The sequence below is a fragment of the Mixophyes fleayi genome, chromosome 4 (assembly GCF_038048845.1).
Source record: "Mixophyes fleayi isolate aMixFle1 chromosome 4, aMixFle1.hap1, whole genome shotgun sequence".
Lineage (NCBI taxonomy): Eukaryota > Metazoa > Chordata > Amphibia > Anura > Limnodynastidae > Mixophyes > Mixophyes fleayi.
In genome coordinates this window covers 1,348,179-1,376,037 of record NC_134405.1, presented here as the reverse complement: position 1 = coordinate 1,376,037, position 27,859 = coordinate 1,348,179, and the positions used below count along the sequence as shown (strand labels likewise).

General features: G+C 45.1%; 1 protein-coding gene across 1 annotated transcript; it reads right to left on the bottom strand.

The window, feature by feature from the left end:
* On the bottom strand, positions 1 to 26,899 carry LOC142149661 (asialoglycoprotein receptor 1-like). The gene is made up of 9 exons (XM_075204974.1): positions 26,865 to 26,899; positions 25,470 to 25,530; positions 15,563 to 15,676; positions 9,925 to 10,020; positions 9,780 to 9,851; positions 9,376 to 9,456; positions 6,190 to 6,341; positions 1,601 to 1,707; positions 1 to 384 (listed from the first exon to the last, which is right to left on the bottom strand). The coding sequence occupies exons 2-9, from the start codon at positions 25,525 to 25,527 to the stop codon at positions 240 to 242; spliced, it is 825 nt and encodes a 274-aa protein (XP_075061075.1). The 5' UTR covers positions 25,528 to 25,530; positions 26,865 to 26,899; the 3' UTR covers positions 1 to 239.
* Positions 26,900 to 27,859: the final 960 nt, after the last annotated feature.

Here is a 27,859-nt window from a genome sequence, read left to right as displayed (position 1 = left end):
GGATACTCGTTTGATTATTGGAAAGGTTTTTATGAAATTTGATATCCGTGGTTTATTGAGTTCCTCTCTTCACTCTGAAGTGATGGGTCTAAAGTGTATGTAATTCTCTCTTCAGTACGGGTGATTTGCAGCCTCCGATGCGGAACACAGGAGACTGGTAACATTCAGTGAATAAGCCAGTGAGTAATACTCTCAGACATTATAATTAAGTCTATGAGTACTATTAGCAGATGATCTGGTCAAAGGTCCATTTCACACAGGTACCAGTAGGGTCGGGAGCAGTGGTCGTCGTTCCATTTGCCATTGTTGTGAAGATGGGCGCAGTCTTCTCCTCCTCCAAGTTGATGACCATAAAAATCATCGGGTTGTCCTGGGATCCAATATCTGCAACACACAGAAAGATGAACATAATCATATGTGATTCTTGTGTTATCAGACAATCATGAATAATATTGTAAATAACTAAGACGATGAATAATATATGTAACGGACCTGTCATCTCTCCTATTTGTTAATAAAGTTCCTCATATTGGAGGTTGGACCATCTATGGTGCAGCCTGAAATCAGGGCTGAAATGGGATGGAAGATTGATTGGACTTAAGGCAGTCATGTGACATCATCCTTGCACCCAATCCAATCATTGTCTATCCACTTCAGCCTGAAATGCATTGCTGGCCAGTGTCCTGTCACTCCACTTTAGTTTATCGCACTATGTACTGTCACATTTACACTGTATTCTACAACACTCATTATAGTACATCTGTGGATTTAGTTACATGGGCCCCAAAAACCTGATGTGTATGGGATGGATTAGCAATAATGGTTACATCTCTCACGTGAGCTCACTCTCAGTCAGGGGAGGACGGGTAAATTTTAGCCAGGGGGACAAGACTCTACTCAGCAGCCTATTAGGAACATTTTAAAGAAAAAAATTGCAGATGGCCCAGATGCCACCTGCCCCCCAGATCACCCTGCCCCCCAGATCATCCTGCCCCCCAGACCATCCTGCCCCCAGACCATCCTGCCCCCCAGACCAGCCTGCCCCCCAGATCATCCTGCCCCCCAGACCATCCTGCCCCCCAGACCATCCTGCCCCCCAGACCAGCCTGCCCCCAGATCATCCTGCCCCCCAGACCATCCTGCCCCCCAGACCAGCCTGCCCCCCAGACCATCCTGCCCCCCAGACCAGCCTGCCCCCAGACCAGCCTGCCCCCCAGATGCCACCTGCCCCCCAGACCATCCTGCCCCCCAGACCATCCTGCCCCCCAGATCATCCTGCCCCCCAGACCATCCTGCCCCCCAGACCAGCCTGTAACAATGAAACAACTGTAAGACTTGTTTACTGCTTAGGCCATAAAAGGTTCAGACCATAAACTCTACTATGCTGTATAATATGTAGGTATTAATAAATACTATTTTAACTACTTAGGGAAATAAAAGAAATTACAAAGGACCCTACTCCATTTATTCCTTTAATTTGTGTTTATGAAGAGTTTCAATTATGAAAAACTAAGCATTTTAGGATATCGGGCGACCAAAGGAGACACGTGGCAGCCCAACACCTGAGCCTTCCTGTAATAGAATGGGGGTTCATAGTTACTTCGGCGTAGAGTCGTATCTTGTTCCGTCCACCCATTTCCAATCTCCAGAACTGTCTGTTAGTCCGATCCAGGTGTACTTCCCCTTTGTCATAGTAAATAAGAAATTCTGCAGAAAGAAAGGAGAATATTTTATACAGCTGCTATCTATTAACAAGATTCAATTAAATTCCACTGTTGAGTCACTTTCTCAGTCTCTACATTGGTTGCGTTCTCTGAAAACCCATCTGATCAGGCAAGCTTATAATATTCCTCAGCGACCCTCTTACACTCACTATTCACAATTTACAATTCACATAAGACAATACTCTGACCCCAGACCAACATTGCTGTGTGACTGACATATAGTGCACTAATCACTGTTTACATTTGTAATCTGGATGGACTGAAATGCAATATGTACATTTAGTGTCTACTCCCAATGACCCATAGACTGTAAGCTTGTGAGCATGGCCCTCTTACCTCTCTGTCTGTATTACCCAGTATTGTCTATTGCTGTGTTTGTCCCCAATTGCAAAGTGCTACGGAATTTGCTGGCGCTATATAAATAAATGATGATGATGATTAAAGGGAAGTCAGTAAGATATGAAGAAATCTGCAGTTCCCCAAATGATTACACAACCTCAGGCTAACTGATGAGCAAATCTTTTATCTCTGGCTAAAACCATAAAAGTCATTTCAAAGAGCTAGGTCAGGGTTAATAAAGTTTTTAGTTATGTTATGTGTTGTTATCTTTTTCTATGTTTGATGTTCAAAAATTATATTTTAATCTACAATTTATATTTTTCATAAATGAACTTCAAGGTGTTCAGTGTACAATGTAGACTTGGTATTGGTGAAACAGCCAAAATCTGACCAATCACAATATCCTAATACCACTCATAACTCGTAATTCATCCCTGGAATGACTTGGACATCAATTAGCCTATGAAAGCTCCTGCCAGTTCTCAAAGGAAGGACAGTTGTAGGATCCTGGTTCAATGGTCATCACAATCAGATTGGGTGTGAAATTTCGACAGTCGTGATGTCGACACTGTTAAAATATTGACAGTCATAATGTCTACTTGTACATAATGTCAACACAGTTCAAATGTCAACATGTACAATGTGGACAGAGTTGATAACCCTAAGCCGACATTCAAAATGTCTATATAAGTCACTAGATTTAAAACGGCAATACATGAAAAAAATGACATCCCAACTCCTCCCCCCCATCCAAAGCTTAACCAACCATAGTGCTGCCAGCCTTGGCTGGTACTAGCAAAATTAGGGGGACCAAACTTGTGGGGTCCCACCTATTTTACTATTACCTGCACTAGGTAATAGCAGCTTGCCAAACCAGCCCCAGGCCGGTCAGCACGAGGCTGGATTCTCTAGGGTGATTGGGTCCACAAGAAATAATGTGGACACCCCCCTCCAGGTTTAACCAGCAAAGTGCTGATAGCACCAGAGCTTTTCCCCCACCCCTGGGCAGTGGGTGTCGGGTAATAGTAATTGTTTAATTGCAAGTGTTGCAGTACAGGTCTCAGCATGTCCAAACTGCCATTCAGTGTTTGGGCATCATGCTGGCTCAAGTAGTACTACAAGTTCTACCCTGTATGTTGGCACTTGGGGAACCACAAGTGCCAACATGCGCTGGCACCCAGAGCCCAATGGGACCTGTAGAGCACCAAGAAAAAATGTACATAAAACACAAACACAGGTGTAACAATTATTTTAATTGAAATACAGACAGGCTACACTACCCTCATTCACCCTCTTTATCTCTCACCTACATCCAGGGTCTTCATCTGTAATACATCCAGGGATCCTTGGCCTCATCCGCGACAGAATACAAGCTCCAATGTGCTCCCGTCACCAGTGAGCTCTTAGCAGTGGCTCAGTCATACATATAACATGGGGAATTAACACGGCTTGAACTCAGGACTGTTTCCACATCCTTGGAGATGGATCAGCCTATAATAATAGAGGTGCACCTCTAAGGAGGCCACCGATAATGCAGTGCACCTACAATGAGGCCAACTTTCAAGTTGACATACCCCAACATAGACTGACCTGAAGTAGTGACAATTAAGAGCCTCTAAAGGTAGCTCTTTGATCCAAATCTGGGAGGCGTGAGGCATCAGCCTTTTAGATACACAAAGGGCAGATGCAAAGTGTAGCCATGAAGGTAGATGGGAAACTGCATTTCTTGGAGCACATTCAAATTAAGATTCCATAAGCTTAACTATTATCCCACAAAACACATCTGGTCAGACACTATGGGAGTGACCGAACATTGAAGCGAACACAGATTTTTTTTTCAGTCTTGGATTTCCAATTGTTATCCAGACCTTCTATGAAAGCAGTGACTTTGGGCCCTTGCCAGAAGTTGGTGATCCACTGGGGCCCATGACGAGATGTAAGAAGGACCCAGCAGTAGATAGCTCCCTGCAACATGCTCTGATGACCCTGAAAGGAGCGTTTCATGGATTCCTAATACAAAGTGCCAGAGTGGAGACCAGAGAGCTCCATCTACCACTGTCACTGCTTTCCTGGAGCTTTGTCCTCAATCACCAGGTGCTGAATTCGGGTTAGATTAAATGATTTGATCTTCACGCCCAGACCAAGGACTCTGCATACTATGCATAGAGCTTCAGTGCTCTGATTCTGGAGCAGGGTAGTGTCATATGTAATATGTAGCTGGTACATACAACATAGCTCTGCACAGACATAGCACAGAGCTGACCTCCACCTCTTCAGGGATGATGGAGCAGTTTAATGTACGGTGGACGGGAGAGAGCAGCGTTCATGCAGCACAGTAATGATGAATCTCATTACCATCTATCCATGTGCTAGTTCCATTCCTACCCTTTCTCTGGGCACATGCCACCCTGGCACTGCCCAGAGAAATGGGTAGCTCTTTTCTCCAAATTTGTCTTTTTACCCTAAGTGCCATCAGTGAGCGTCGGAGGCTGCATCCTCTGGCTGGTCACACGTGGACACAAAGCCCTTTAGGGATAAATGTTCACTCTGACCCTTGTGGACAGATAGGGGGTCAGTCTGTAGGGGTTAAGGGGGCTGGAGGCTATTCCAACCTCTGCCAGACCTGTGTGTGGAATAGTATTACAGGAAGGTTAGTTGCCCATGTAATTTATATTCTGTGTGAAAAACAGATTAATCCACCCAACGGCTCTTCTGTATGGCAGAACCGGTGCTCTGGCAGCTCCCAGCAGTCCTGACCCACAGAGAGCAATCAGGAAGGATTCCGCTCGGGCAACAAGCAAAGAAGTACTGCAGCAGCATTACATTACTCAGGTGTGGGTGAAAGAGCCTGGTGGTGCCAGCAATACCTTCCTACAATTGAGGATACTATGCTGGTGTGCAGATGGTGAGAGACTGGTCAAGCAGTGCCAGTAGGAGTAATTAGTGATGATTAGTCATTAAAACCAGTTGTTTTGTCAATTTACAATTTCTTCCGGCTAGATTGAATTCTACTGTGGTCATGACTGAAAAACTGCATGAGAAAGGATGATTCAAAAATAACTAAGTTATGTCTTTGTCACTCAAGGCCTTGGACACCGTCATTGAGACAATCAATAACTTTGGTGAAAGAAACAAGTTTGCTAGCAGGGATGTGTATGGTGTTAGCAATATTTTATCTAATTTGCATTGCTGTGTGGAGAGGATAATAAGGACAATCACTGCAACAAGATGCTGTCTAAGGGTAATGAAGCATTAATGAACAGATGAGTAACACTGTGCAGGTCAGATTTTGATTATGGGAGTCAGGAAACGATCAATGATTGGATGACAAATATAGAAGCTAACTTTGTAGGAGGTGAATAAGTAGACATACATTTAAATTGACAAGAATGAATTAATGTTGAAGAAGTGAAATAATTAGTCAACTGCTGCCATCCTGCGGGTAACGCTAACAGTATAAAAAGAAGGAATTGTTTGTCATATCAGAAGTAGAGACTGAAGAAACTCTTACAAAAAGTCTGTGATCAAGAAAAGAAAAATGTGTCTGAAAAACGGATATCACTGTAGTCACAGCACAGCAAATCCGTGATTTGCTTGTAAAAAGAATTTAGCTATGATTAGCGTATTATAAGGTATAATTTGAAATTAAATTCCTGTGGTTTCGTTTGCCTCTAGTGCAGTATAGGACATGGATCCAAGTAGACTTAGGCTTAAAACTGCTCAGAACTCGGCAGGAAGAACATTTATAATAGAAGTGATGGAGCAGAGCAGATTGGAGATGGCAACTGCTGATAATTGTATAAGTTTACTTCCCCCATTGCCCAGTGCTGCCAGCAAGTGCTCCACCTTAACACCAGCCCTTTTATTATAACATGAGAAGATAGAGACAGACATCTCTACACCTGGAGGTGAGACGTCCTTCTATTGTCACTGTCGTTGTATAAAAGGTGTTCACATTGGATTTGTAGCTACCTTATCGCAAGTGTCATTTTTGATTTAATCAACAATTGTAATCAACTTATTAGGAACATTCTCTAGCCCAGCAGCTTCCTGCCTCACACACAACTCCTCCTATATGACAAATCTGGTGGTACCACCCAAAGCCCCATCGATATGACTCACAAACCTGCTCTTCTTCACTGTTGATGACAACCATATGGGAACCCTTCTCCTCGCATGCTTTCTTAGAGTCACTCCATGATTTTACCTCAGTAGAGAAGAGGTAACAGCTGAGCTGAAAAATAGACCACACACCAGGACATGTTTCTTCCTTTGACCCTTTGGATAAAAAAGAGAACAGCCACTGAGAAAACAGAAGACAATGGATGGTGACCAGGACATTGCACTGTACATGTTGGAGATACAAAGGAGAGATAGATAGCGAAGGGGAGATAGGAAGATGCAGAAATAGATAAGAAAGAGGTGGCAGAAGGACACGAGATGGGGGAGAAGAAAGAGTGGGCGATAAGAGAAGAGAGAAGTAGGGAGATCAGTACATTGCACAGCACATCATCATCATCATCATAATCAACATCATCATCATCAACATCATCATTTATTTCCTAGATTCCACAAAACTCTGCAGTACCAGATAGTCAGAGTTACATATTATACAAAATACATATCAGAACAGTATGAGGTTCAGATGTGAGAGAGAGGGTAGAGAGGGCCCTACACTTGAGACAGAGAGTAGAGAGGGCCCTACAAATGAGACAGAGGGTAGAGAGGGCCCTACACATGAGACAGAGGGTAGAGAGGGCCCTACACATGAGACAGAGGGAAGATAGGGCCCTACACAGGAGACAGAGGGTAGAGAGGGCCCTACACATGAGACAGAGGGTAGAGAGGGCCCTACACTTGAGACAGAGGGTAGGGAGGGCCCCACACCTGTGACAGAGAGTAGAGAGGGCCCTACAAATGAGACAGAGGGTAGAGAGGGCCCTACACATGAGACAGAGGGTAGAGAGGGCCCTACACATGAGACAGAGGGTAGAGAGGGCCCTACACATGAGACAGAGGGTAGAGAGGGCCCTACACATGAGACAGAGGGTAGAAAGGGCCCTACACCTGTGACAGAGAGTAGAGAGGGCACTACACAGGAGACAGAGGGTAGAGAGGGCCCTACACCTGTGACAGAGAGGACCTTTCCATGAGACAGAGGGTAGAGAGGGCCCAACACATGAGACAAAGGGTAGAGAGGGCCCTACACATGAGACAGCAGGTAGAGAGGGCCCTGCACATGAGACAGAGGGTAGAGAGGGCCCTACACATGAGACAGAGGGTAGAGAGGGCCCTACACATGAGACAGAGGGTAGAAAGGGCCCTACACCTGTGACAGAGAGTAGAGAGGGCCCTACACATGAGACAGAGGGTAGAAAGGGCCCTACACAGGAGACAGAGGGTAGAGAGGGCCCTACACATGAGACAGAGGGTAGAGAGGGCCCTACACATGAGACAGAGGCTAGAGAGGGCCCTACACAGGAGATAGAGGATAGAGAGGGCCCTACACAGGAGACAGAGGGTAGAGAGGGCCCTACACATGAGGCAGAGGGTAGAGAGGGCCCTACACAGGAGACAGAGGGTAGAGAGGGCCCTACACAGGAGACAGAGGGTAGAGAGGGCCCTACACCTGTGACAGAGGGTAGAGAGGGCCCTACACCTGTGACAGAGGGTAGAGAGGGCCCTACACATGAGACAGAGGGTAGAGAGGGCCCTACACATGAGAGAAAGGGTAGAGAGGGCCCTACACATGAGACAGAGGGTAGAGAGGGCCTTACACATGAGACAGAGGGTAGAGAGGGCCCTACACATGATACAGAGGGTAGAGAGGGTCCTACACAGGAGATAGAGGATAGAGAGGGCCCTACACAGGAGACAGAGGGTAGAGAGGGCCCTACACATGAGACAGAGGGTAGAGAGGGCCCTACACATGAGACAGAAGGTAGAGAGGGCCCTACACATGAGACAGAAGGTAGAGAGGGCCCTACACAGGAGACAGAGGGTAGAGAGGGCCCTACACATGTGACAGAGGGTAGAGAGGGCCCTACACCTGTGACAGAGGGTGGAGAGGACCTTTCCATGAAACAGAGGGTAGAGAGGGCCCAACACATGAGACAGCAGGTAGAGAGAGCTCTACACATGAGACAGAGAGTAGAGAGTATCTACAGTCATTACACAGTTACCCCTTGGTAGCTACAGTCATTACACAGTTACCCCTTGGTATCTACAGTCATTACACAGTTACCCTCTGGTATCTACAGTCATTACACAGTTGCCCCTTGGTATCTACAGTCATTACACAGTTACCCTCTGGTATCTACAGTCATTACACAGTTACCCCTTGGTATCTACAGTCATTACACAGTTACCCCTTGGTATCTACAGTCATTACACAGTTAACCCTTGGTATCTACAGTCATTACACAGTTACCCCTTGGTAGCTACAGTCATTACACAGTTACATTACTGCACTGCTCCCACATTACAAGGAAGAGTGTGTGAGAGAGAGTGAGAGGAGAATTAGAGCCTGGAGAGGACCACAGAAGCAGTAAGAGACACTGGCAAATATATATATGGGGGAGAGAGAGAGTAGAGAACAACAGAGGAAGAGAGTGAGACAGAGAGGGGGAGAGAGATCGTGGAAACAGAAAAATATGGATCGAGAGACTGGGAGAGAGATAGACAGACAGGGGAAGAGCGTGAGAGAGAGACTGGGAGAGAGACAGACAGACAGGGGAAGAGAGTGAGAGAGAGACTGGGAGAGAGATAGACAGACAGGGGAAGAGAGTGAGAGAGAGACTGGGAGAGAGACAGACAGGGGAAGAGAGTGAGAGAGAGACTGGGAGAGAGATAGACAGACAGGGGAAGAGCGTGAGAGAGAGACTGGGAGAGAGACAGACAGACAGACAGTGGAAGAGAGTGAGAGAGAGACTGGGAGAGAGACAGACAGACAGGGGAAGAGAGTGAGAGAGAGACTGGGAGACAGACAGACAGGGGAAGAGAGTGAGAGAGAGACTGGGAGAGAGACAGACAGACGGGAAGAGAGTGAGAGAGAGACTGGGAGAGAGACAGACAGACAGGGGAAGAGAGTGAGAGAGAGACTGGGAGAGAGACAGATAGACGGGAAGAGAGTGAGAGAACAGATGTATTGGAATGAGGGACTGATACAGTTACATATAAATTCTCAGAAATAAATCTCCATCTCAGCTCTTGTTACAGCCTCCCAGGGTGTCTGGACTGCGGACGGAGTCCTCGGCGATGTTTACTCTTCTGATCTTGTTACATGAGAAATGTGTTCAGTTTTTTAACTCACCATTTATTTCTAGTCTTTTTATCCGGTCTGATAGTTTACTGATAGAAGTCAGGACTTTCTGCACTCCGCTCTGTAGGGCACCTGAAATACAGAGGTAGATATAAGAAACTGCCCCACTCCTGCCCCTTTCCTGCCCTGTTCCTGCATCTTTTCTGCCCTGTTCCTGCCCCATTCCTTCTTACCCCATTTCGGCCCACTTTCTTTCTTCACACACTTGTATAATTTGTGCTTTAAACAACAGTCAAGTGGTCAGTGACTGATTGTTAAGCTGCACCAGAAACATGGGAAGGAGTTAAACTGCCCCAAGACCCCGCCCCAGAGGACCACTTTACTTAGAGCCAAGATCCCACCCCAGAGGACCACTTTACTTAGAGCCAAGACCCCGCCACAGAACACCACTTTACTTAGCGAAGAATCCATCTGGATGTTTTTCAGAGCGTTGTCCATTGGCTGTAATTTTTCCATCACCTTGGCCCCTACAAAGTTGAAGATTGATAAAAGTTACATTATGGACTATTTTGTTCACTTTCATCTCTATGAAATACTTACCGTCTTCAGACAGCTGTACCACTTTAGAGTGCAATCTCTCGCTCAGGTTACCAATCTGAAACTCAAGTGTGCGGTCGGCCGGCTTTTCTCCTGGGTCTAGGGGTGTGAAATTAACAATGCATTCATTAAATGGATAGCAATTTATGCAAATTGTTGTGAGTTATTGGCAGAGGGACTATCTATGTCAGATTAGCGGATTTAGGTCATAGCATATTTAATAGCTCTTTGTACCATTAATAATATTTTGAAATTACAGTCATGGTATAAATATTGGCACCCGTGCGGGTTTTCTAATAATTCCCCATTTCTTCCAGAAAATTATTGACATCAAAAACAAAAAGCAGAATCATTTAATAAGTGTTAGCTTATTCCACACAGAAATCCTTAAAGGGCCTGGAAAAATTATTGGTAACATTTAGAATAGTTTGAAATAATTAAATTTCAAGCAGGTGATTCTCCTTCACTTTTGAAATGAAGTCACCTGTGGTGAGTAGCAGATGCCTGCAATATAACCTCATTAATCACACTTGAATAGAGAAAATGACTCATTACCCTGCCTTGGGTCATTGTGTGTACGGCAATGAGCATGGAGAAAAGAAAGACAGCCAGAGAATAGTCTGTGGAGGTCAGACAGAAGATTATAGCCAAGAATGGACAATCTCAGGGCTATAAATCACTCTCCAGAGACCTTGATATTCGTGATGACACTGTATCTAATATTATTAGGAGGTTTAAGGCCCAGGGTACTGCAGCCCACTTCCCTAGATATGGCTGCAAGAGATAATTTGATTGAAGATTACAGCACAGGATTGACAAACCTGAACAAGTTAAATTCCTTCTGGTACGATGTCTTGTGGACAGTTGAGACCAACTAAGAGCTTTGTGGCAAAGTGTATCATCCCTATCTTAACAAAAAGCTTTCAAAGAAAAATAACACTTTCCCTACAGTTAAATATGGAGGAGGTTCAATCATGTTTTGGGGCTTCTACCATTGGGTGTCTTGACCGTGTGCATGGCATCATGAAATCTGGGGATTAGCAGGCCATTTTGGAGTGCAATGTTGTCTCCAGTGTCAAAGTGATGGGTGTCTATCGAAGGTCATAGGTCTGCCAGCAGGTCAAGAACCCAGGAATGGTTCAAGACAAGATGCTGGACTGTTCTGAAGTGGCAGCAATAAGTCCAGATCTAAATCCCACAGACCACCTGTGCAGAGATCCGAGAGAAGAAACCATTAAACTCTTGGAGAACGGGAGCAGTTTGCACTAGAAGAGTGACCCAAACTGCCATAGAGATATCATACCATAGAACTCATCCAGGGCTATAGGAAGTGGATGATTGCAGTTTGGCCGAAGGCTGTGCTACCAAATATTAGGTCTAGGTACTATCATCAATGTCATTTCTTTTCATTGTCTGGTTTAAAAGGATGTACAGTATTAATTTCGGAATAAAAAACAAAGGTCCTTTAATCTTAGCAGAGAAAAAAATTGTGGAGCCTCAACACTGATCTTAATTTCAACTTATGTTTATAGGAAATTGTGAGTTATTTGAAAAAAGTGCAAATTTTTTGCCCGTGACTGTAATTGGCAATATTGTAAATATTCCAAATAGCATTTGTTGGTAACAAGAGTCTAAAGATCAGGAAGTATCAGTGAGATAGGGTGAAGAGCTTAATTCAGATGTCACAGTCTGGTCTGCAAGAGTAGATACGATAAGAGAGAGATCCTGATTCGTCAAGGGACATAAATGACGATTTTGAGCGTATTGTCCGCAAATTTATTCTGCTCGTGTCCAGAAACGGACCGTACACCACAAAACACAAGGGACACTCACTACAGCTTAGGATCTCTAGAGAGAATGAGGCTGGGAAGAGGCATTCGCCCATAGTCAATGTACAGTAAGGGCGTGCCAAGCTCCAGCGCACGCAACCACGTCCACCTCAAGCTTTGGGCATCTATTGTATCTCTTGCTCCAGCTACAGGACTGGTCTAAGTCCTAATTACTAATGCAGCTATAACATGTGTTTGAAATCAGGAGCAAGTGTAACAATGTATTTTATGTTCAGTGGACATTAAGATCATCCTAATAAATGTATTTCATGGGAAATAAAACACTTTTTTTTAACTGTTTTGTCATTAATGATTATTTATAACCTAAGGACTTTCTCACTGACAGCTCCTAGGTTATAACTAGATCTTGCCTCTTTCATATTTTCATTTTCTATCTGTAGATAGAAGCACGTTTTGGATAGTACAGAGGAACACAGATGTTGGTAAATATTTCAGTTTTTTTATAATTTTTCAATAAAATATTAAAATATTAAAAAAATATTTAAAGAATGTCGGGACTCCCCGGCTCAATACAGTATTTTAATAAGTAAATATATTAAAATAACAGTGTGACCCCCTCCCAATCACATTAACCCTTGTACTGTCAGCCTAGTGCTGGTAGTAGTAAGATTGGGGGTACAAATAAAGTGGGGTCCCCACTAGTCTCTACAACCAGCACTAGGCTTAGCCAGCTGGCGTTGGTGGCACCTCGCAGCGTGGGGCCCCCCTGCCATAATACCAAACCAACCCCAGGCTGGACAGCATGAGGCTGGATTCCCCAGGGAGTTGGGGTCCCCCCATCCCCACTGGGGCCCCGTGTAGAAAGCACTAGGGCTCTTCCCATGACCGCTGCCATTAGTAGCCTTGGCGTGCTGTTGCTTTTAAAACTTCAAGCACCAGAATACTCATGGTAGCCCGAGCATGCTGGAACTTGGGGAACCACAAGTGCCAGCATGCCCTGGTACCCAGGGCCCGCTGTGCCATGTAGTGCCACAAAATAAAGTTTTAAGAAAACAGATTCCTCATTTGAACCACAATATTTTAAGTGTCTCCATTGCTGACCGTTGCTCCCCTCATCTATCTCTCTCTACTGAGTTTCCCCAAGGCTTTGCTCTGGTCCTCTACACTTCTCTATCTACACCTCTACTCTGAGCAAACATATATGTTCCTTCTGCCTCAGCTACTAACTCTAAGAAGTTCACACCAATATCTCCCTCTTCTCTCCCGCCATCTCACCCTCTTTCCTATCCTGTTTGTCCAATTGCTTTTGGCCATTTCACCTGGAAGACCCGTCATTTCCTCAAAATCAATATGTCCAATTCTGAATAGATCATCCTCCCCTGCAAATACAACTACCGCTTCCTACATCTTCCTTACAGTCTTCAACTTAACTATTTCCCTATTCCCCATGTAAGTTGGTATCATTGTTGACTCATCCTCAGCTTCACCCCTCACATCCAACCTCTCCCAGGCTTGTAGCCTCATCCTTTGCAACATTGTCAAAATATACTACTTGCTAACTCAGGAAGTAACTAAAACTCTGGTCTACTAGATAATTCTTTCCCACCTTGACTATAGTGATTCCTTCCTCACTGGCCTTTCCCCTCTACAATGCAGCTATACTAATCTTCCTCTCACCACTCCTTATTCGCTGCTGCACTCTGTAAAATAAATCACTGGCTCCCCATTGCTTCCAGAATTCAGTTTAAGCTGCTTATCCTCACCTATGAGCAGAGCCACCTTGACGACCGGGATGTCACTTCCGGTCCGTGGAATGTGTGTATTCATTGCTATGGCAACAGTCGGATGCCGATTGCTCAGGTATGCACGCCCTGGCAACACAGGGCAGTTGGGCACATGGGCAGGAACCCCACACAGCCTGCGGGCTAATTAATTATTTCCAGCATTGATTATCTAGTGCCTGGGGGTGATTTCAGGGCTATGCCCTGATTGGCTACTTCTTGCTTTTAAGGCAGTGAGGAATGAGCCACACTGCCGGTTATAGCGTTTTGTCTCAGTACTGCTGCCTGCTCTTGTGCTTTATTGGTGTTGAAACCTTGGATTGCTTTCTCCGTGTATGACCTCTGCCTGTTCCTGGACTCTGAACCATTGCCTGTGACCCTGACCTTCTGCCTGTACCCGGACTCTGAGCCATTGCCTGTGACCCTGACCCTGCTTGTGTCTGACGTCTCCACTGTGCTCTGTCCAGTCCGCAGATCTCTGGCCTGTCTCTACTCCATGCATTACCTCCTGTACCTGTGCGCTGCCATGTGAATATGAACTTGTACTACACTGAGTGTAAGTCCTGGGGGCATCCGAGTACCTGTGAGCATAACTAGTCTCTACGGGAAAGGCAGCTGCTAAAGGTGAAGATCTCTTCTACTATAGTTCTACAAGTTTATGCCTCTGTCCTCACTTTCCTCAATGTCCTGTCCATTCACCTGCTGTGTTTCTACCTTCCATTTACTTCTCACCTCTCTGCCACCTTCACTCCTTCTCATCATCTCCAATCTTACCCTCTCTCCACACACTTTCAGGACAGTGAGAATCAGCTTGATGCACAATGACCAGAGCCCAGCCATTAGTCTTCATGGAAGTGAACATCTTATTTTCTATTGGCTGATGTTTATATGTGCTTGCCCAGGCAGCAGGCCTCCATGGTACACCTCTTCATACAGTAGGTCAAGGTGGAGAGATGGGGAAGAGGGGCCCTGCCTGTTTCCGTGTACTGGGCGCCGCAGTTTCTGGTGCAGCCCTGATTACAAGGCCCTCACTAACATTCCCCCTCTATAGGTCTCTGACCTTATCATGAGATACACCCTGGCTTGATCACTCCACTCTGCCTCTGACCCTCACCTCTCTTCCCCTCTTATAACTTCATTTCACTCCCATCTCAAAGACTTCTCTTGTGCTGCTTCCCATCTATGGAACTCACTACCTCTCCATTAATGACTCCCCCAACCTACAATCCTTTAAATACTCCCTCAAAACTTATCTCTTCAGGCTTGTCTACCAAACCCACTCCTAGATCCTCGTGTCCACTCTCTCTGTTCCCATTGTCTACCCCATCCATCCATAATATGTCTGTTATTACCCCCACCCACTAGAGTGCAAGATTTCACAGTCAGAGTCTTCCCTGCCCTATGTCTCTTGTCTATATAACTCATATGTTCCTGCTGTTATATCTTATGTGGAATTTTCTGTGGTTTGGTCACTCACACATACCAGTATCCATGCTAGCTATAATTACTAGCTCATGAATAGCCATGTACATGCTGTTATGCTTAATTATATTCACGTATCTCTTATTATATTTATTATATACATGTATGTCATAGATGTAAGATTATTATGCGGTGCATTGTGACACCTTATAGATAAAGGATGATCCTGAGGATGAAGGTGATGATGATCATGATAGAATAGTGTATTCATTGAGACTGAGTGGATGAGGACAGTATTCATGGAGTACAAGTTAGTGAGTACAAGTGAGAACCAGTGAATGTGCAGTATGATCATAGAGTATGAGTGAATGATGGGTATAATGGTGGAGTGTGAGTGGATGAGCTATGTGATCTTAGCTTACAAGTGAATGAGAGGTGTAATAGTGCACTATGAGTGACTGATGGGAGTGATCATGCAGAATGAGTGAGGAGTATGAGCGTGGAGTGTGAGTGAGTGAGGCTATAATCATGGAATGCAAGTAAAGGGTTAATATCAGCACAGTTTAAGAGTGAAACTTATTTTTATTTTGATGTTCCGATGGATTGTGCTGGAATGTGTCACTGTGGCTTGTGGTGAGTTACACTTACTTCTAAAGGAGACAACTAGGATAATAATGAGCAGGAGGAGACTTCCATAGACGGTGTGGACAGCCCAATGGAGACGGGAGGATGGTTGGTAGAGTGAACGTAACATCTTGAAATCTAGGTGAGAGTGAGGAGAAGAATAATATGTGTTAAACCGAGGAGCCGGCTGGTCCATCTCACAAGTTGACGCTTATCTCTGTCGGGATCTATCATTGATTAATAGAGACTCAGAGATTCTCAGGATGTGGTTTAAATGCCCAAATTCATTTCTAACTTTAGAATCTCAAATCTGTTCTACTATTATATCATAATGTTATTAGATCATATTATACCAATATTAACCTAATGAAAAGTCATGTTCTGTACAGATCTCATGGCAGAAGTTGTGACTTTATATTTCAATAATTTAGCTTCTAGTTAACAAAGGACAAAGACATTTTATTTTATTCTCTTGTTCTTGTCACTCCTCAGTGTCCTTATTAGAGAACATCCATGTGAACCTGTTCTTCCTACTTGTGATTATAGCTCCATGAATGGACCTCCCTACCTCTCGTTACATCCACCTACCCTTAGTATGGGGCACTGGTGCTCACCTCCAGCAAGAGAGAATCGCTGCTTATAGATCCGCTATAGGAGGCTCTCAAGTAGTTACTGCGAAAGTATCAAAGTCCATTTTATTCCATAGATTCCAACGTTAGTGTATAACTGCTGTCCCTGAAGGAGCTTGTGCACTGACCGAAAGGTGGGAATCTATGGAATAAAACAGACTTTTTAAGCTTTAATGCTGCAACCTTGAGGGCCTCCTATAGTGGATATAATATATATATAAATATTAAAGTGAATCGGAACATTAGATCATTCAAATGACTAGAAAAACATGTAACCATTCAGAACATTAGATCGTTCACAGGAATATTATTATCTTATTTATGAGGTGCCACAACGGGTCCGCAGCACCTTACATAGATCTTGGGGTAACAACATACAAATACACAGCATACAATACATGGCATACAAGGTAGTACAAAACAAAGTGCAGTAAAAGCAAAGAGTAATAAATAGACTAAATGCAATATGTATTAACAAGTACCAATGTAACAGAGAGAAGTATATAGGGCAAAAAGGTAAAAGTGACTTCCAATGTACAGATAGAAAGGGAAGAGGGAGGTGGGGAGTGAATAAGGGGATGCGCTTATGTCCTGTGCCCAGTAGAGTGGGCAACACTTACAGGATCAGGTCAGGGATGGAGAAGATGAGGAATGGGAGAAGAGGAAAGGTGGGGGCAGGAGTCAAGTGATGAAAGGGAGAGAAGGGGCAGAGAGCTAAGGGCAAAGGAACAAGAGGAGGACATGAAGAAAGAGGGCCCTGCTCAAGGGTGCTTACAATCTAAAGATGAGGGGCAGACTGACAGGAGACACAGAGTGGGAAGAGGGGGTGAGGGACAAGAACACTGAGGGGAGAGGAGCAGGGAGTGAGAAAGAGGAGCGAGGTAAAGAAAGGTTAGAGTGACAGAGAAGAGGGATGTAGTAGGGCAGGGTTAGGCGGAGAAAGGGTAGGCTGACCTGAACAGGTGGGTTTTAAGGGAGTGTTTGAAGTCTGACAGGCTAGGTGGAAGCCTGATAGAATGGGGGAGATTGTTCCAGAGAAGGGGGTAACACGGGAGAAGCACTGAATGCGGGAATGAGAGGTGGTGACCAGATGGTCGTTGGATGATCGCAGAGGGCAGGAAGGAGTATGAATGGAGATGAGGTTGGAGATATATGGAATAGTGGAATTAAAGAGGGCTTTATAAGTGAGGGTGAGGAGTTTGAAGAGGATTGTGAAGGGGAGGGGGAGCCAGTAAAGGGCTTAACAGAGACTAGATCAACCTTTAGCCGTTTAGGGCATTAGAACAGTCACAGAGCAAGGACATCCTGTAGCCGTATAGAAAAATAAAATATTCACTTAGCTAGACACAACCTGTAATCAATGGCTCTGGTACAATCTCACATATACCCTGCTCCCACCAACGTTACTTACACTTGCACACCTTCAAGCCTATCCTAATCCCTCCAATACTACTCAAACTGGTACCCCCTCCCAACTAGAGTACTACTACTAATACTACACGCCCACACCTATCCTACTCCCACCAAAACTACTCACAGTGGTAAAACACAACACCTATCTTACTCCCACCTACACTCATACACCCTCACACCTATACTACTCCCACCTATACTACTCCCACTGGTACACCCTAACACCTACCCCATTCCAACCTATACTACTCACACTGATAGATCCTCATACCTACCACATTTCCACCTATATTACTCACAATGGGACACCCTTACATCTACCCTACTCCCGCTGAAACTACTCACTAATGCACCCTCACACCTACCCTATTGCCACTGATACTTCTGCCACCTATGAGATTAACACTGGACCTCCCTGTACCACTGCCTCTGGTACACCATCACATCTACCCTACTCCCACCTATACTACTCACACTGGTACACCCTCACACCTACCCTACTCCCACCTATACTACTCACACTGGTACACCCTCACACCTACCCTACTCCCACCTATACTACTCACACTGGTACACCCCCACACCTATCCTACTCCCACCTATACTAGTCACACTGGTACACCCTCACACCTACCCTACTCCCACACTACTCCTACTGCTACACCCTCACACCTACCATACTCCCACCTATACTACTCACAATGGTACACCCTCACACCTACACTACTCCCACCTATACCACTCACATTGGTACACCCTCACACCTACCCTACTCCCACCTATACTACTCACACTGGTACACCCTCACACCTACCATACTCTCACCTATACTACTCACACTGGTACACCCTCACACCTACCCTACTCCCACCTTTACTACTCCTACTGCTACACCCTCACACCTACCATACTCCCACCTATACTACTCCTACTGCTACACCCTCACACCTACCCTACTCCCACCTATACTAGTCACACTGGTACACCCTCACACCTACCCTACTCCCACCTATACAACTCACACTGGTACACCATCACATCTACCCTACTCCCACACTACTCCTATTGCTACACCCTCACACCTACCATACTCCCACCTATACTACTCACACTGGTACTCCCTCACACCTACCATACTCCCACCTATACTATTCACACTGGTACACCCTCACACCTACCCTACTCCCACCTATACTACTCACACTGGTACACCCTCACACCTACCCTACTCCCACCTATACTACTCACACTGGTACACCCTCACACCTACCCTACTCCCACCTATACTACTCACACTGGTACACCCTCACACCTACCATACTCTCACCTATACTACTCACACTGGTACACCCTCACACCTACCCTACTCCCACACTACTCCTACTGCTACACCCTCACACCTACCATACTCCCACCTATACTACTCACACTGGTACTCCCTCACACCTACCATACTCCCACCTATACTACTCACACTGGTACACCCTCACACCTACCCTACTCCCACCTATACTACTCACACTGGTACACCCTCACACCTACCCTACTCCCACCTATACTACTCACACTGGTACACCCTCACACCTACCCTACTCCCACCTATACTACTCACACTGGTACACCCTCACACCTACCCTACTCCCACCTATACTACTCACACTGATACACCCTCACACCTACCATACTCCCACCTATACTACTCACACTGGTACTCCCTCACACCTACCATACTCCCACCTATACTACTCACACTGGTACACCCTCACACCTACCCTACTCCCACCTATACTACTCACACTGGTACACCCTCGCACCTACCCTACTCCCACCTATACTACTCACACTGGTACACCCTCACACCTACCATACTCCCACCTATACTACTCACACTGGTACACCCTCACACCTACCATACTCCCACCTATACTACTCACACTGGTACACCCTCACATCTACCCTACTCCCACCTATACTACTCACACTGGTACTCCCTCACACCTACCCTCCTCCACCTATACTACTCACACTGGTACACCCTCACACCTACCCTACTCCCAACTATACTACTCACACTGGTACACCCTCACACCTACCCTACTCCCACCTATACTACTCACACTGGTACACCCTCACACCTACCATACTCCCACCTATACTACTCACACTGGTACACCCTCACACCTACCATACTCCCACCTATACTACTCACACTGGTACACCCTCACATCTACCCTACTCCCACCTATACTACTCACACTGGTACTCCCTCACACCTACCCTCCTCCACCTATACTCCTCACACTGGTACTCCCTCACACCTACCCTACTCCTACCTATACTACTCACACTGGTACACCATCACACCTACCGTACTCCCACCTATACTTCTCACACTGGTACACCCTCACACCTACCATACTCTCACCTATACTACTCACACTGGTACACCCTCACACCTACCATACTCCCACCTATACTACTCACACTGGTACTCCCTCACACCTAACATACTCCCACCTATACTACTCACACTGGTACACCCTCACACCTACCCTACTCCCACCTATACTACTCACACTGGTACACCCTCACACCTACCATACTACCACCTATACTACTCACACTGGTACACCCTCACACCTACCCTCCTCCACCTATACTACTCACACTGGTACTCCCTCACACCTACCATACTCCCACCTATACTACTCACACTGGTACACCCTCACACCTACCCTACTCCCACCTATACTACTCACACTGGTACACCCTCACACCTACCATACTCCCACCTATACTACTCACACTGGTACACCCTCACACCTACCCTACTCCCACCTATACTACTCACAGTGGTACACCCTCACACCTACCATACTCCCACCTATACTACTCACACTGGTACACCCTCACACCTACCCTACTCCCACCTATACTACTCACACTGGTACACCCTCACACCTACCCTACTCCTACCTATACTACTCACACTGGTACACCCTCACACCTACCCTACTCCCACCTATACTACTCACACTGGTACACCCTCACACCTACCCTACTCCTACCTATACTACTCACACTGGTACACCCTCACACCTACCCTACTCCCACCTATACTACTCACACTGGTACACCCTCACACCTACCATACTCCCACCTATACTACTCACACTGGTACACCCTCACACCTACCCTACTCCCACCTATACTACTCACACTGGTACACCCTCACACCTACCATACTCCCACCTATACTACTCACACTGGTACACCCTCACACCTACCCTACTCCCACCTATACTACTCACACTGGTACACCCTCACACCTACCATACTCCCACCTATACTACTCACACTGGTACACCCTCACACCTACCCTACTCCCACCTATACTACTCACACTAGTACACCCTCACACCTACCCTACTCCCACCTATACTACTCACACTGGTACACCCTTACACCTACCCTACTCCCACCTATACTACTCACACTGGTACACCCTCACACCTACCATACTCCCACCTATACTACTCGTACTGGTACACCCTCACACCTACCATACTCCCACCTATACTACTCACACTGGTACACCCTCACACCTACCATACTCTCACCTATACTGCTCACACTGGTACATCCTCATATCTACCCTACTCCCACACTACTCCTACTGCTACACCCTCACACCTACCATACTCCCACCTATACTACTCACACTCGTACACCCTCACACCTACCATACTCCCACCTATACTACTCACACTGGTACACCCTCACACCTACCCTACTCCCACCTATACTACTCGTACTGGTACACCCTCACACCTACCATACTCCCACCTATACTACTCACACTGGTACACCCTCACACCTACCCTACTCCCACCTATACTACTCACACTGGTACACCCTCACACCTACCCTACTCCCACCTATACTACTCACACTGGTACACCCTCACACCTACCATACTCCCACCTATACTACTCACACTGGTACACCCTCACACCTACCCTACTCCCACCTATACTACTCACACTGGTACACCCTCACACCTACCATACTCCCACCTATACTACTCACACTGGTACACCCTCACACCTACCCTACTCCCACCTATAATACTCACACTGGTACACCCTCACACCTACCCTACTCCCACCTATACTACTCACACTGGTACATCCTCACACCTACCCTACTCCTACCTATACTACTCACACTACTACACCCTCACACCTACCCTACTCCTACCTATACTACTCACTCTGGTACATCCTCACACCTACCCTACTCCCACCTATACTACTCACACTGGTACACCCTCACACCTACCCTACTCCCACCTATACTACTCACACTGGTACACCCTCACACCTACACTACTCCCACCTATACTACTCACACTGGTACATCCTCACACCTACCCTACTCCCACCTATACTACTCACACTGGTACACTTTCACACCTACCCTACTCCCACCTATACTACTCACTCTGGTACATCCTCATATCTACCCTACTCCCACACTACTCCTACTGCTACACCCTCACACCTACCATACTCCCACCTATACTACTCACACTCGTACACCCTCACACCTACCATACTCCCACCTATACTACTCACACTGGTACACCCTCACACCTACCCTACTCCCACCTATACTACTCACACTGGTACACCCTCACACCTACCATACTCCCACCTATACTACTCACACTGGTACACCCTCACACCTACCCTACTCCCACCTATACTACTCACACTGGTACACCCTCACACCTACCATACTCCCACCTATACTACTCACACTGGTACACCCTCACACCTACCCTACTCCCACCTATACTACTCACACAGGTACACCCTCACACCTACCCTACTCCCACCTATACTACTCACACTGGTACATCCTCACACCTACCCTACTCCTACCTATACTACTCACACTACTACACCCTCACACCTACCCTACTCCTACCTATACTACTCACTCTGGTACATCCTCACACCTACCCTACTCCCACCTATACTACTCACACTGGTACACCCTCACACCTACCCTACTCCCACCTATACTACTCACACTGGTACACCCTCACACCTACACTACTCCCACCTATACTACTCACACTGGTACATCCTCACACCTACCCTACTCCCACCTATACTACTCACACTGGTACACTTTCACACCTACCCTACTCCCACCTATACTACTCACACTGGTACACCCTCACACCTACCCTACTCCCACCTATACTACTCACACTGGTACACCCTCACACCTACCCTACTCCCACCTATACTACTCACACTGGTACACCCTCACACCTACCCTACTCCCACCTGTACTACTTACACTGGTACACCATTACACCTACACTACTCCCACCAATACTGCTCACACTGGTACACCCTCACACCTACCCTACTCCCACCTATACTACTTACATTGGTACACCATTACACCTACCCTACTCCCACCTATACTACTCACACTGGTACAACCTCACACCTACCATACTCCCACCTATACTACTCACACTGGTACACCCTCACACCTACCCTACTCCCACCTATACTACTCACATTGGTACACCATTACACCTACCCTACTCCCACCTATACTACTCACATTGGTACACCATTACACCTACCCTACTCCCACCTATACTACTCACTCTGCTACACCCTCACACCTACACTACTCCCACCTATACCACTCACACTGGTATAAGCATTCTGCCTGTTTCCTTGGATTCTGACCTGTTTCTGCCTGACTATTCTTTTGGATCTCCCTCTGGACATATTGACCTCCTGGTATTGTTCCTAGACTTCCTGTCTTCCTGGTAAAGGAGATAAAGATATCTTCTTTACCAAAATACACACAATATCAAAAAGAAGCACATTGGCAATTATACAAATAAGCGCCTGCGCTATTTCCTTTAAATAAATTAAATTCTAAGTGATCCAGTCACAGTCTGACTACATCTTGTGTGCTGACCCAGCAAACATCTGACTACTCGCTGGATATCTACTCGGCTATTGGGCTTCAGATAATACCACCGGTATCGTTACATCCTGTTTGCTGCGCCCACCTTGCTGGGGACAGACTCAGATTGTGCTCTTTTGCTCTCCCCCCTCCAGTCAACATAAGGCACTTAGCCCTGCCGAGCACCTCGCAGGCTGCCTGTTTGCTGTATATTATACTGTTTTCCCTCCTGTTCAGCGCTACAGAGTACTGATACCTTGCAAACACCAGCAATAATAATAATAATAATAATAATAATACAAATAATAGTTGTAAAGCATTCACAACACCTAAGTGAGTACATTGTAGCGATTCCCTGTAGGATATTCAGTCTCTGTGTGTGGTGGTGACAATATATAATAAAGTATTACACTCTGCCATGGATGATTTACATGTCCTGTTTGCTGTATCTGGATCACACTCTGGGCACGATTCATTAGCGGACGTCTCTGCAGATTTTGTGCTTATCGTGCGCAAAACCAGACTGCGCATGTCCAGAACCAAGAATTATGGACGAAAACCAGTGAGATACGGACACAAACTAGGCGGTTACCTCAGGTTACGTCTGATTAATATTCTGCTGAAGGCAGCAGTTTAAGTCATACAACACGTAACACTGGCACCAGCTCTGGGTCATGTCCTGGTCCACGACAATATTGTCAGTGCTGGATAATCACAGCTCTGTCACTGTCGGCATCTCGCACACAGCTGCCCATACACCTGTATACACTTCTCTCATTACAAACCATTATACGAGGTTTACTGATACAGACATTTACAATCGTTGGGAGATTAAAGTGGTTGTTATAAAAGATTATATATAATGGTAAATAAGTTCGTTTATTTACCGGCTCTTTTTCCCTTAAGAGTTATGACTCACGCAGTGTTTTATTAAATGTCTAAACTGTATTGATTTTTTTTTGGAGCCACATTAACAATACTTCTCTATTTTCAAATGTTGTTATGTTCCTGCTGAATAGTTTGTCACATGCTTCTTTGCATTGTTTTACATGTTATTATTTTTATTTGTTTTGTGGCTTGCCTGTGTATCTGTTACCTGTATGATAAAAAAAATAAAAATAATAATTTAACAAAAACCCAAGTTGATGATGCAAAGTCAGCTCTTTGTAAATACATTATTAATATTTTAAAAAATGTAAAAAAAATGTATATTATTAAACATATAAAATTATAACAAATAATGCAGAGCAGTAGATCTTAGTTGCGTTGTGTTCTGATGAATTAAGTTAAAATGACTCTAAAGTTAATAATAAATATTACTATTAATTAATATATTAATATTTATTAATTCTTAATGATATATATATATATATATATATGTATACATAAATAAAATATACATCCAAATAATGTGCTATGTACCTAAATACCTAAAAAGAGTTCTGCACCGTACACTCATTATAATAATTATTACAAAATAAAGTCAAGCCCCTCAGCACTGGGCAAATCTACAGAACTGATCTATTTGTATACAGACATGTCATAGAGTTCTCCGACCGTAGTCCGTGCTGCCCTCTACGGATGATTTTCGTGGTTGGACACAAGTGTCTGTTACGTCTCTTTTTACGCTGTGTAGGTGATTTGTAACCGAATTCATATTAGTACCTATCTGAAGATCCGTTGCTTCATGAATTCGGCAGTACGTTGCGCTCATGTGCGTATATTACCTTACACAGGTTGCGGTCAGAATGCATCCGCTAATGAATCAGTCCATCTATATTTACATTCTCCAACATTTAGGGACCTTCTTAATCTACCACTTTTGGGATCTCCTCAGGTTCTCCTGGGTTACTTCTATGTATTATCTGGGTGCTGACGCTTACCTGCACTTTCAGTTGCAGTGTTTTGGAGGAACTGTAGATCTTGGTAATCCTTGGACATTGCCTGGGCAGGAGGAACAATGTATTAGAATATACAAAGAAAAAGATTTTTTTATCCTATCCAAATGGATGGAGAATATTTTGGGCGCTTCTGTGGAAACCCAATAGGGGAATTAATTTATCATCTATTATAATAGTTTAAACAAATCAAAATATATATGTAATAGTTCTAATATAGTAACAAACCAATAAACTTGGTATGATAATTGCTGCTCCTCTAGCGAATTGTTGTGTATCAGTCCCTAAATACTTACAAAAGAGACAACCAACAACTATGAAAAGTGCAAAACTCTCAAACCAATTGTTTATACTACATAGTTAATATAACAACTTACACAAATAAATTCAATATATATATATCTATAATATAAAAGCCTAGCGGCGTGTGTTAGTCTGTGTGTGTGAAAAAAACAAACAAGCTGCAGCGCCACCTGCTGGGCGGAGTTATACACTGACCTACTAAAGTCTTAGTGTGTGTGGAAAAAAAAACTCAGAAAGGGCTGAAATTTGGTATACTAAGATGTTTTTAATTTGTTAATTTAATTTGTTAATTGTTAAAAGTGTTTATAAAGGTTTTAAAAATATATATATATATTTCTTGAAGGAGAAGTGACAGTTGGGAGTGGTTGGTGGTTGCCAGGGGTGACAGTTGGGAGTAGTTGGTGGTTGCCAGGGGTGACAGTTGGGAGTGGTTGGTGGTTGCCAGGGGTGACAGTTGGGAGTGGTTGGTGGTTGCCGGGGGTGACAGTGGGGAGTGGTTGGTGGTTGCCGGGGGTGACAGTTAGGAGTGGTTGGTGGTTGCCGGGGGTGACAGTGGGGAGTGGTTGGTGGTTGCCGGAGGAGACAGTTGGGAGTGGTTGGTGGTTGCCAGGGGTGACAGTTGGGAGTGGTTGGTGGTTGCCAGGGGTGACAGTGGGGAGTGGTTGGTGGTTGCCGGGGGTGACAGAGCGAGAGGAGTGTGATACTCAGGACCGCTGAGAGAGATCCCTGTGTCTGGATAGACATCTGGATAGATGTGGCGATAAAGATGAAGGATGAGGTGATGGAGAAGAATGATGAGGTGGTGACATGTGGACAAAACCACGTTAAAAAAGGGCGCTTGCGTCAGGAAGTAACGCTCTTCCCCTGAGGAGGCCTGGGCTATGGCCCAAATGCATGACAAGAACCTTTTTAACACCTTAAGTAGCTTGATTTGACTAAAATGCATGAGTATCATGCACGGGTTAACTTGTATATATACATATATATATATTTTTTATATATATATATATAGATATATATATACATACTGGCCTACAGCACCTGCTATTCCCAGGGGTCTTCCATCCAAGTACTAACCAGGCCTGACCCTGCAAAGCTTCCAAGATCAGACACAATTGGGTTTGCTCCAGGTGGTACGGCTGTAGGCAATGCATACAAATAAAAACATGATAAGATTAATATTGAAGAGTCCAACAGAATTGCAATTATGCAATATGGATTTACTGATAGTCTATGAACTCATCCTACAGTGCACTTGTAGGTAAAAGATGCATCTATGTAGTTTACATTTGCTGCCTCCAAACGATAGTGGACAAACAATCAAATAAAGATTGTAGTATGGTCACTCTTATGTCTCCACTTTGTATGGGGACCAATTCACTGCTGGCACCCAGAACAAGTAATTTGTTTCCTGGGAAAGAAATTGACAGTGGGACCTGGCAGGCTGTGAGTGCGGTTAGGTTCCCCATCAGCTGAAAGACGTCTCCGATGCCAGTTTCTTCAGGGAGCCAGGGGAAGTCATCCCCTCCAAAGTATCCTTTGGCTTCCTGAAGACACCCAGAGGTAACCACAGATGTAATATCATAAACAGACTTATTTCCCATAGTGTACCTAAACACTTTATGCAGGCACACCATGCAGATCCTGCTTAGCTTACAGTTACTGTTATTGAACATATAAGACCGACATTGAGAGGTGGAGATAGATTTAGACTTTTGTGCAAAAGGGAGACATTTTGGAATTTTAGACTACAGAAATTGCATCCTGAGGGGTTAAACAAATCTTTGGAATTCACTTTTAGATAATAGATAATAAATGTTTAGCACTGGGGTCATGAGAACGAATTCCCACCACATGGAGTTTGTATGTTATTGAATTGCTTGCATGGGTTTCCTCCGGGTACTCAGATTTCCTCCCACACTCTAAAAACATACTGGTAGGTTAATTGGCTACTACTAAATTTGCCCTTGGTCTCTCTTAGTTTGTGTGTATGTATGCTAGCACAGTGCCTGTAATCACCAACTGCCCAGAGCCAGGAACTAGCACAGTGTCTGTAATCACCAACTGCCCAG

Bases quoted from the DNA above. Each gene is read 5' to 3' on its own strand.
- LOC142149661 (XM_075204974.1), bottom strand. From the start codon at position 25,527: ATGTCCAAGGATTACCAAGATCTACAGTTCCTCCAAAACACTGCAACT. The intron at 9,457-9,779 runs GTAAAGTGGTGT...TCTGTATTTCAG, and splicing joins CCAGATGGATTCTTCGCTAA to GTGCCCTACAGAGCGGAGTG. The intron at 1,708-6,189 runs GTTTGTGAGTCA...TTCTTTCTGCAG, and splicing joins TCAACAGTGAAGAAGAGCAG to AATTTCTTATTTACTATGAC.